This window comes from Balaenoptera borealis, assembly GCF_965194805.1.
Source record: "Balaenoptera borealis genome assembly, chromosome: 1".
Classification (NCBI taxonomy): Eukaryota; Metazoa; Chordata; class Mammalia; order Artiodactyla; family Balaenopteridae; genus Balaenoptera; species Balaenoptera borealis.
In genome coordinates, this window is record NC_138860.1 from 49,371,069 (window position 1) to 49,383,485 (window position 12,417).

General features: G+C 42.5%; 1 protein-coding gene across 1 annotated transcript in view; it reads right to left on the bottom strand.

The window, feature by feature from the left end:
- Positions 1–12,417, bottom strand: part of CACNA1E (calcium voltage-gated channel subunit alpha1 E) — a 536,064-nt gene that overhangs the window by 146,334 nt on the left and 377,313 nt on the right. The window contains exon 9 of the mRNA XM_082405753.1: positions 9,029–9,132. Within this exon, the coding sequence (XP_082261879.1) occupies positions 9,029–9,132 (104 nt within the window). The remainder of the gene's footprint in view (positions 1–9,028; positions 9,133–12,417) is intronic.

The following is a 12,417-nucleotide window of genomic DNA, read 5'->3' on the forward strand; positions in this document are numbered from 1 at the left end:
AAATGCAGACTCTTTCCACAAACCCTCATAGCTTTATGTGGGAGCCTCGTGGGCACGCAACTCATCCAGGAGCATGCTTCCAGTCAAGGTGGGAACTATAAACACTCTATTCTGGTCATTACAGGTGTTTGGCATGAAATCTCTGTCTGCAGGACTGGAAAGTTCTATATGTCCCACCAGCCACCAAGGGCCCCTTCATTTCCATCGAGTTCTGCCATACTAGATCCCAGATAAATTCCTTTTAACAAGGACATTTAAACTATATGCAAGATGTATTTGGGTCCAGCCAGACCTCCATCCAAATTCTGAACCTGCTGCTTTGTGAGCTTAGGCAAATTACCAAACCTCCCCATCACAGCTATCCTATTTATAAAAGACAGTAATAACTCAAGGGTCATGGTGAGGATTAAATGAAACAATGTGTGCCATGGGATTAGCACAATGCTTGGTGCATAGCACAGTCTCAATAAATTACAGCTTAAAAAAAAAATCAACCTAAAACAAACCCTACACTACTGCTGTGAACTAGCCAAAGGTGTAAAATGCGTTACACTTTCTCAAACCCTATAGGTACAAAACCTAAACTATTTCCCTCAAAACCTCTTTGTCCTATGTTCTCCCTCGGCCACCTAGTGGCTCAATTCAGAAGGAAAGAGACTCAGACAGAAAACAAACTTATGATTACCAAGGGGGAAAGAGGGGTTAGGGGAGGGATAAATTAGGAGGCTGAGGTTAACATATACACACTGCTATGTATAAAATAATCAACAAGGACCTACTGTATTACGCAGGGAACTATACTCAATATTATGTAATAACCTATAAGAGAAAAGAATCTGGAAAAGAATATATATGTGTGCATGTGTGTGTTTGTATATATATATATATATGCTGTGCTGCACACCTGAAACTTACACAATATTGTAAATCAACTATACTTCAATAAAAAAATTTTTATAAAAATCTAGAAGTAGTCCAAGACACTTCCCTCTTTTTTCCACCCCCAGTACACACTCAAACACACCCACACAGTCACCAAGTCACGCAGATCCCATCCCACCAACACCTCCTGGATCTGGTCCACCTTCTCCATCACCACTCCCCTCTGCCTCACTGCTTCTCTGCTTTTCTTCATCTGTTGCTCCAAACATGTCTCCCTGCCTCTAATCTCGCTTCTCCAGGGTAATCATCTTCAAATGCAAACTGGCTGTCTTCCCTGCTAAGTTTGAGAACCCCCCCACGAGCTCTAGGGGTCAGGTTTGAACTCCGGTTTAGCCCATAGGGTGGGCCCTGCATGACGAGCCTCTGCCTCTAGTTTCACCTCCTCTACAGCCCCCGACATGCTTCACTCCAGTCACTCAGAATGGCCTCTCATTATACATCTTCCTGACTACCAACCTGCTGGAAAGTCCTCTTTCCTTCTTCTTGCTGGCCATTACTCATTCTTCAAAAGAATGCATCAATGTCACCTTCTTCAGGTGGCCCTGCCTGATCCTTGCCCACATCTAATATAAATGCTCACCCTGTGCTATCTCTCTACCTCTCCACCTAGATTACAAGCTCCCTGAGGGTAGCAGCTCTCTGTCCCTGTCTGATCTCATTCCCAGCCCTAGGAGCAAGTGACATATAGCAAGCACTCAGGAACTGCTCACTGAATTTCTCCCAGTTGATTCCAGTGTTGGAATCCTGGCAGGAGAATTACCGTGTGGTTCATGCACACGCTTATCTTAGCCAGTCTCCTTCGATGTCAGTCTGCCTCGGGAAGATCACACACAGGCCAAACTGATACCCACCAACCCCTCAGAGTGCTCATCTGGACCACTGATCTGGGCATGAACAATTTCCTTCTTAAGACCACCAGCCATTCCTATCTCAAGTCAGGCCTGGGAAATGCTCAGGTGCTGCTTCCTAACATCCAGAGGGAAGCAATGGCAGGTGACTCAGGAGATCCAACATTTAATATTGAAGGTACATTCGTTAGCCTCTTCCCTGTGGACAGGACTTAGGTCCTACTCACCTTTGTATTCTCAGCAATGCTTCACAAGATAGTAGGTGCCCAAAATACATGACATATGAATCTTTAACTTTTGATAGGGCTAGAATTCTGGATCTATTGAATTTAGACACCATTACATGTATTTTGAATGATTTCCTTAATTAATCTACAATCTCTTTTACTCATCTTTGTAAACTCAGAGTCTAGCGTGGTGTCTTAAGCATAGTAGCCACACAATCAGCTTTTGCTGAATTGCACTGAATCGTCAAACCTACTCAGCAAAGGAGTTGGTGGCAAGACAGACAGACCACAGTCATCTTGCCAGTAATGGGAGCCACTCCACTCATTCAAGAGATGCAACCAGAAGAATTCCTCCTCTTATACGGACAGTCCACCACTCCCCATTAGTCTTGAGGGCAAGAGGACCTGGAGAGTGGGCCTTGGCATCTTCTACCTTGTATGTACCAGGTCACATTGTGTGCTGAAGACCAGTGTATGAGAATAAGTATGTGCTTCAATGTAGGTACAGATTAAAACTCGTACCAACATCTGTATGGTCAGGATGATATTCTAGGTTAACCACTGGCCAACTTGCTCTAGTTGTGCCACATTGGGTGCCAGTATTCCTGGATGGAGGCCACCTGGTGTAGGTGTATTAAAACAAGTTCCTAACCAGAAGGTGGGAAATTATTACCTCTGGCCACACCTCTGCCAGTAACTACTTGGGGGTTAGCACCTCTAAACTGCCCTCTTCCCATCTGTAAATAAAGATAGTGTCTACCTAAGCAAAGGTGCTCTGAAAACTATGACCTGCTTTACATACATGCTCCCTGTGTGCATGCGTAAGCAATCCCTGGCTTGGCTGTCCCTGCCCTGGTTTGGAGACAGCACAGCTGCTCCCCCAAGCCTACCTCCCTCCCTCCAGAAGCCCTGGGAGCAGAGAGTAGAGGCGATGGGATAAGGGTCATTTTCTGTTTGCGTGAGTCTTCTGCCCTGTAGCCCCCAACTGCACTTCAGGATGTGCTTAAGCAGCCCTGGTTTGTTTCCATGGAGACAGGAAGCTCTGCTTCTCTTCAAGCCTAAACTAATGGTTTTCATCAAATCCCATTTCCTCTGAGACAAGTAAAAATGCGACAAAGCTTCTATCCACACTTCCTGTTTAAATACACTGAAACTGACAAACATACCTCTGAGCCCTCCTCCCACCTAGGCCCATGCCCCTGGGACAGGTGCATCCATCACTTCCACACTTGGTGGGCCATAAGCACCGGTGTGGGCTGCCTGCCCCAAGTCACCGGACTCTTCTTCATTTGCCCAACAGAGGGGTTCCTCCTTCCATTGCCTTCTCCCTGCTTTAGGAAACCTCGGTACCTAACGTTCAAACTGCCTGCAGGTCACTGGGAACATGTATCCCAGAGATAAAACCTTCAGAGCTTTTCCCTGGCTTATGAGTGTAACTCCCAAGCAACCTCTTACTCGAAGGAGAACGCCTCCATCCCCTCCAGGGGCATGTGAGAACCAGACAAAGCAGGAGAGAGAGCCCATGCCCCTCCCCCCCCAACCCTGTACACAGAACTAGCTGCTGCCGAACCCTCCGCAGACACCAGTGAAACCCAATACATGTTGAGCATCAGAACAAGAAAAAGAAACCAGGACAGAAATATTCCAGCCCCAGCTTGTAAGGCCCCTATTGTTAACACTCTTTTAAATGTTGGACTTTATTCACACCAGCTGTTCCCAGCTGCTGCTGTCACTTCCTAGGCTTCTCCAGAAGTGCTAAGGAGGCATATGCCATGCAGTTCTGTTTCATCTCCCAACCTGAGGAGGCCGCCTCCCCGTCAGAGAGGAACTGATGGCCTCGCGGCAGGTTCAAGCCCAACATCATAGGCTGCTACTCAGATGATAGCCACCTGCACCTAACAGGTAGAGAAAACGAACATCGATAATATCAAAGGGTGTAAGAGCTGACGGCTACTCCATGCCAGACCTGGGCTAGGCTTCTGCCTGGGAGAGGGATATGGCTATCCCATTTCACAGAGGAGGAAGCAGGCTCAGAGTAACTTGTCCAAATGCACAATGCTAACAAGCGGCAGGGTTAGGATCTCACCCGTGACTGTCAGATGCCCAAGCTCACATTTCTCCCAACCTCCCATGCTTTCCCACCCAGAGAAGGATGTAGGAGAATTCAAAGATGCAATTCCACACTAGAGCTAGTCCATCAGAGTGGACAGGGTCAGACAGGAATTGTGTTTCAGGGCAGTGCTCTGTCCCATTTCCAGCTCTGTTATGACACATCCTCAACCCACAGTGGAACCTTATCTGGAACATCAATGACTTGTTATTCAATAGTGAGAATCTGACTTGAATTTTCTCAACTAAAACATGGACAAGTAAGGACAAAGAATGTCGGATAAGATTATACAAACAAGAGACTATCCCCTCAGTAGAAATACAAGAAGAAAGAAGTCCATGGTCAGGTCCTTCCTGGGCAGTCACTGAGGTAGAGCAGGTGAGTTGTAGCTATAGGCTATGTGGAGAGAATTACCTATTGAGCATAAAGGATGTCAATAAATGCTCACTGAATGAGTACATACATAAGAAATCGCATTATGTCTCATGACTCTCCACTCATGATACACACTATTAAGGACTTCTTCACACTGTCTCTTGTCTTTCCCTCATAACCATTTCACAAGTCCCCCAAGGCTCTTAGTACCACAGAGTTGACTAATATGGCTGTTTCCTCCTCAATCCTCCTGTATCTGGTCTCTCTTCAGACCAATCCTCCCCCCACAATGCTAGATTAATAGTCTTATACACTCCTTTCATCCTACACTTTTTTTGTGTGTGCAGTAATTTTAAAATTTAATTTCTATTTTTCTCCAAGTCATGCATGTTGAGTTTTAAAGTCAAAATTTTTTAAAGCTTGTAATGAAAAAATAGCAGCCCACTGCCTCACCCCTTCTCACCCCCGAATCTGACTCCCCAAGGCAACCACTTATAACTCTTTTACCTGGTTCTTCTAGTATTCATTTCCAATTTTATAAATATTATACTTACACAACTGTTCTTTCTTGATATTTCAGTTTTAGATATCACTTAAGGACTTCCCCACTGTGGAACCTAAGATTTCAGTCTTTGACATTCCCTTCTCCTCCCCCATCCTTATTTTCCCCCATCCTCTTAAGGTAATTATAGCACCATAGGGGCTATCTCAAAATCCAGTGTGAACAATGTACGTCTGATTGACAGCTGAGCGGTATAGAGTACTTACTTTGCTTATATTCCTTTAGTGGTAACACTTCTGTATTTTGTGGAATTAATTGCTTAGATTGGTGTGTGTGTGTGCAAATACATATAAATATTTATATACTCATATACATAGTTTTAGAAAAAATTAAAACTCTTGTAGGTAGAATTATACACATTGGGAAACATTAATTTCATTTTTTTCTTAAACATATTTTTAGAGCCCTCTGTCATCCTACTCAAATCTGAACTTGCTGCTCACTAGGCCTTCTGACAGGTATTATCCTAAAGTTCCCTTCATCATCATCCTGGAAATCTCCTTTCTTTCTCTCTAATGAATCCCTTGTTTTCATGAGTCTCGGGTCCTTCCCTTTCTTCAATTAATTCTCTATTTTTAGTGACTCACATTCTCCAGTAACTTCTTCAGAGAAAGTGTCTCAAAATATTGCTATTCCATCCTCACAAATAATTGCTATTTTGGCTAGGTATAAGCATTCTATCTTGGAAATTTTTTTCCAAAAAATTTTTTAGGAACTTCTCTATTGGTTTCTAACTTTCAGTGTCATGGAGATGTCCAAAGCCATCCTAATTCCTGATTCTTCATAGATAAAATTCATCTCCTTACTAAGCACCAGAAGCTTCCAGAATATTATTTTACTCAGATGCTCTGAAATGTCATGATTTATCTTGGTGTAGTCTCTTCTCAACTGTTGTGTTGAGTGCTCAGTTGGCATTTTTATTATTAATTCACTTGTTCCCTTTTTTCTCCACACCCACCTCCCATCTCCTTGCCATACAAACGACTGTTACAATATATTCAATGTATACTTTTTATTTGAATGAATTTTTACAAACTGTATATTATGTGTGCATGTATTTTTTAATTTATGTGGATGGTATTATACTGTTTCCTTCTTGTTTTCACTAAACTCTGTTTTTAACGTGTACATGGTCTTTGTTGCTCCTGACTGGCACATAGTATGTCATCCAACAGACACCTAACTACTCTCCTAGTTATAGATACCCAGGTTTTCTCCAAGTCCCCACCACCAAAAACTAATGCTAGAAAGAATATCCTTGCACGTGTCTCAACAGATCTTTTAATCTGGCAGTATGAGTTGATTAGTTCTGAGAACATTGTTGGTATTTTTCTTTGTTAATTTCTTCCTCTCCATTTCCCTATTTTCTTTATGGAATTCTTATCAGTTCAATGTTGAACCAATCCTCTAATTTTCTTATTTCTGTTCTACTTTCTGGGTGATTTCATCAACTTTATAATCCAACTGTTTACTATTTATTTTTATTACATTTTAATATTTTTACATTAATATACATTTTATACTAATTATTTTACATTAATTTCCAAGAGCTCTTTTTAACTGCTAAATGTTCTCTTTTTTTTATAGCAATCTGCTGCCTTGTGGATAAAATAATTTCTCTTCTATCTCTGTTGATATCAATTATACTTTTAAAAAGTTATCTTCCGCTCCCTGCATTATTCGTGTTCCCTCAAGTTCCTTTTTCCTATTTATTATTTTGATTTTGTCTTTTGTGTTGGACCTTTTCTTTGAATGCAGATGACCCCTAGCTGTGTGTTTATATTTAAGAGCAAAGCACAAAAGGCTTACTGGAAACTCCTGCATGAATGGTTGGGGCTTGTAGAATCCTGAGTGTAGTGGTTTGACTGGTGCCCCCCTCCCCCAAAGATAGGTCCACATCCTAATTCCTGGAACCTGTAAATGTTCCCATATTTGGAAAAAGGATCTTTGCAGATGTAATTAAGTTAAGGATCTTGAGATGAAGAGGTCATTCTGGATTATCCAGGTGACCCTAAATCCAATGTCAAGTGTCCTCCCTCATAAGAGAGAGGCAAAGGGAGATTCTAGACAGAAGAGAAGGAGGCAACTTGACCATGGAGGCAGAGACTGGAGTGACACAGCCACAGCCAAGGAATGCCTGGAGCCACCAGAGGCTGGAAGAGGAAGCAAAGAAATTCTCCTGTAGAGCCCTTGGAGGTAGCATGGCCCTGCCAGGTTTTGGACCTCTAGCCTCCAGAACTATGAGACAATTTCTCTCACACTTTTAAGCCACCTAGCTTGTGGTAATTTGTTGGGGCAGCCTCAGGAAACTAATATAGTGAGCCTCACTGAAGGTGAGGGGTGGGACCATTTCTCCGATTACCCTCAAATATCAGGATACAGAGGTCTTTTCTCTTCAGATGGGTAGATCCCCCATAGAGGAAGGCTGTGAACTCCGCCACATTGCTATATTTTTGAGAGCCAAGCAGTAGAAGTGGGCTGGGAGCATGACATTCAGTTTGTGGACTTTCATGTAACACTCCCGTTTTCAGTACAGAATATCAACCCCACCCTGATGTTACTATTCCACGCTTCTCTGATTCAGCCTCCTCAGAGAGGAAGTCTTCTAACTTTGGCTGGGAGTGGGGGTTGGGTGGGACAGGCACCTGTGAGCAGTGTCTGGGGGAAGAGATCTAAGGTACCGGGGAGAATGCATCTAGGAACTGGGAAAAATCCTCTTGTTCTAGAACCCTCCCCATACCCCAGCTTTTAGACATACCTGGTGCCTCAATTCCTGAGCCTTTCTAGGGCTCTCATTTTGCTTTTTTCTTGGCATTCCTCGCTGGAGGCAGTGTAACCTCAGCTTTCGTGCCACTAGATTAGTTACCATCTACTGTCTTCAAAAGTTCTGTTGACATCTCTCATCTGTTTTCATACCCTCTCCTGTTCTCTTTGTCACTGTGTCCTTTTCAATATTTACTTCCTGTGTTAGTGGACTTATAAGAGATGTTCAACTTGGTTCAATCTGCCATGTTTAAAGAGAAGGACCACCTTATAAATTTCCATTTCAAGAATGTCTGCCATTCAGACAAGAGATTATGTTCAGTTTTGCTTAGAAAAATGAAAGACTCTCTAAGGCCCTGTTTTAGCCCTCCTATTTTATCCTTTCAATTCCCAAATGAAATTTCCACTCAAGTTAAATTTGGTTGCATTCTAGTCTCCTCACTCTCCATGACGAATCCCATTTCTTCATGTTTGCTTATGGTGTGGTGCTCAACTTCCTGGGAATATTCACTCCCATATATTCTATTTTATTCTATTACATATTTTGTATCCCAAGCAAAATCCCTATCTTTTATGAAACCATTTCTGATAGCTTCAGACTATATAGATTTGTCCCTTCCCCAAAACAAATGAACTGTATCTTATATTAGTCAGTAAAAGAACTCCTGTTCCCTAACTGTTTCAACTGTTTGTGTTGTCTTCTCAGAAAACGTAAGTTTCTTAAAGGCAGAAATCGTGCCTTACACTTTATGTCCTCTTTGCAATGGCATTGAACATTCAGTACTTGTTAACTGATGTATACTAATTCAAGCCACAAATATGGAATTTGATGTCCAATACACAATGGAGTAAGAACCTTTTGAGGGTAAAGCCTGTTTCTTATTAAACATTATATGTCTATCAACCAGCACAGTGTTTGACATAGAAGGTCTCTGTTGAGTGACAGAATGAAAGGATGGATGGATAAATAGACTCTCATTAGTTACCATGTTCAATGTTGTACCAGTCTAAAGATTTTTTAATTCCTAAGAATACTAAAGATGATTAAAACGATGGTTCACGACTGCATTCCCACAATCTAGAACAGCTTTTGGCACATAGGGGCTGCCCAGTTGATGAAGGTTACATGAATGAATCTGCAAGGAGTCAGGAGCACTAGTTTATCGTTAGAAAGAAGAGGAGAGAGAAACATTTGGCTTACCCAGAAAGCACTCCCAGGACGAGGTTGAGAACAAAGAAGGATCCAATGATGATCAGGGGAATGAAGTACAGCCAATTCCAGGTGGCTCCTAAGGCATCATTGGTCTGAAAGGAAGAAAAATGGTTCCTTAATACTTCATCAGAACCATCCGCCAGGTGAAGGCCTCCATTCCTGCAGCACATATAGGGTGATGAAAAAGCACAGTGCAATACGGTTAAACACTGCCTCACTTCACTCCCAATTTAATGTGGTTGTAGATTAACTCATGTTCTCCATGTACACTGTGAAGGGCACACATAACATCCTGAATTGGAATGGTCTAACACCCTCACTCAGCAGGTAACTGAACCCAGAAAGGTAAAATACTTTTCTAAGATCATGCAAATAATCACTGGTTTTACAGTGTTTGGTGATGTGGGTTCTAAGCCTCTGTACTCTAAACTGGGAAAGTTCTCAAAAGACAGAGGCAGGCTGTGTCCATCACTTTATTCCAGGGATGCTGGCAAACACCTTGACAGGTTGCTTGGGAGAGATTAATGTCATCCACATCTTGCTCAGCTCGTGACCCTGGGCTCTGGCTTTCCTTCTTCCATCCTAGTCCAATAGTACAGAGCTAGATCAGGCTTGGCCCTGGGAAGGCTCTGGTAAAAGAAGGAATAAATCTAGATTTGAAGAGTGATCCCTTGCTCTCTCTCTAATGTGAACACACAGTGAACTAAAAACTGCATGGAAACCCATATTCTGGATTCTTATACCACAAGTGAGATGCAAGGCCCTTGAATGGCAGGGGGCTGAGGGAGGATTATACCACATGTCTTAGCCAAAAAAAAAAAAAACATAAAGCAACTCTCAGTAGGATGTCTCATTAAGGACCTTTAAACAGTTTTGGAGAATTCTGAAAAGTCCTAACACATGGACCTCTCAACTAAGCTTTGCCTTGACTCTCTCTCCTCATGATATTAACCCCAAATCTTCCTAACAAGTCCACCTGAATTGCATTTTACATATACAGGGCTTTGAAATCCCCCCAACCCCACTCCACCCCTCACACACAAACTTTAATACCTGTTTGAAACTCAAAAGTTTCTGGAAAGATATTTTATTCCCAATTCACTGGAGAAACAAGGCCATCCAAATCAAATGCCATGCCTAAAATTCGCATGCTAAATTAGTAAAATGAAGATCTGAACTCGGAATTTCTATTGCAAAGTGTTTCTTATCCTCGTGATTTACCTTTTTCTCCCTCTCACTACTAACTTTGCAAACATATTTTGATTCATTGTCTTCCTGCTTCCCATGGACTTCTATGACATTCTATCTTGTTTTGCCCCAAATTATCTCATTTTCCTTCTGCCTCCCATTCAAATATGTCAGTCTATAAAATATAGCCTCCCACTGATCATGGCAGCTATCACTGTACAGTAGATTTTTCCATTAAAAAATAGCTTCTAAGGCAACCTCTTTCACCAAGCTCGTGTCTTTTTGTCTTGCCCCTATGCTGTTCAGAGAGATACGTTTGCAAATGAAGCAGAATAAAAGTTAAAAACAAACAAACACCTTCTGAACTGTATGAACAAAAGCAGAGACCTGCCAATTTCAGTGTATAAGATCTAGGCTCTTTGGTTCAACCAGGTCTGGTCAGTCAAATGTAAGCAGGGAAGATTCGGGTCAGACCGCAGAGAAAATTTCTCCTGATATCAGAAGGAAGATGCAGAAGAACTAGATGCCAAGGACCACAGGGGGTTTTAATGGACATAGGAAGCTATTTTTTCTGAGATAATTGAGACATGGTTCTTCCTGTGAGCTACAGGATGGACTGAGTGATCTTTGTATAACTAGCTCTCTCTTTATCCATGACTATAAATGCAACATTTTGTAAAGACTGGTTAGCGCTGATGGTTCACCGGTGGTGCTCCAGATCAACAAGTTTCATTCACTCCATGGCTTAGACAGTCAGCCCCACCCTTAGCGTTCTTTGGCAGCAAGAACCGAGTCTGCTCCCAGCACCCAGATCAGGGCTCAGTAGCCAATAAACATTAGCTGGTGTCAGCAATGGCAATGATGAAATTGTGACTTTTAATCTGTTTTTGGTCCCAGGAGTGACTGTGCTACATTTTGAGGATGGCTAGAGCAATTTCAGTTGGGTGACCATTTGCCAGAGATGCTGTACAGTGAAGAACAATTCCCAAATTGTGTTCTTCTCATTGCTAGCGATCTGTAAGATGTTCATGTGTTCTGTGGAAAATGAGCTTCTGGAACCAAAGAAACTGGGGAATCAGCAGATTATATTTTCGTGTCAGCCTGTGAGAAGACCCACCAAAAAGGAACATTATTAACTTTATTTCCTCCATCATTTCCTACACTTCCTTGATTACAAAACCTCCTTTTCAACGGCAATCTATTAACATATCAGGAAATACAGCCTGTGAAATACAGGGAGAGAAGAACTTCCCTCACAGGCCCAGAGTCTGGAATGTGCTTCCCAATTCTCTAAAATACTGCTGATGGAGAGTGTCCTTTTACTCAGTGTGCTGTGAGAATGTTTTGGTTTCACTTTAACCTACATTAAGGCAAGAGCCTTCACTGTCTGCTCATTTCTGTATCTGGCACCTGACAAAGTGTTTGGCACACATAGATGCTCAACCAATCAATAAATGACCACAATTTGAGTAAGATGATTCTCGTGTTTAAAATATGCCAAACAAAATTCATTCTGATATTCTCCCCAAGCTTTGTCTGAATTGCTTTAAAAGAAAAAAAAAAAAAAGTCATCCACCATGGTACCGGGGCCTGTTGGATGAGAAGAAGAGAGGAGAAAGGGAAGAGGAGGAGAAAAAGAGTATCTGGGAGGACCCCAGGGCCAGCGGCTAGGGGGTAAATAACCCTAGGGGGTTATTAAGGATGACTGACAGCTTAAAAGGTTCTTCTGGAGAAAGCAGCTTGACAGCTCCCCGAGATTATTCACAAACCTTTTAATAGACTTGCTGTACCCCCTCTACACCTTCCGCCTCTCCCTCCGGCTTCCTCTTCCCTCGGCCCCTCCCGCTCCTCCTCTCCAGGTGGCCTCACACCCTCACCTCCCATGCCTGTCAGTGGATCAATGACAAGGCCACCAGGACAGGGGAACAAACCTCAGCAGGAAGTGGGCAAGTCTAGGACTTCACGCTTCCCTCCTCCAAAATGGCAAGGTTCTTTCTGATGCTGATTAGAGCTTCAATCTCCTTCTGATTCATCATTATTAAAACCTTAAAACTGTCCAGTGTAGGAGAGACAACTACTGAAGTGTCTTTTGAGATGAAAAAAGAAGAAAGTAATCGACAACTCTGAAGGCAGCAAGTGCCCTGATACTATATGAGGTGGGACTCAGGAGTGCCAAGCAGAAAGGTACC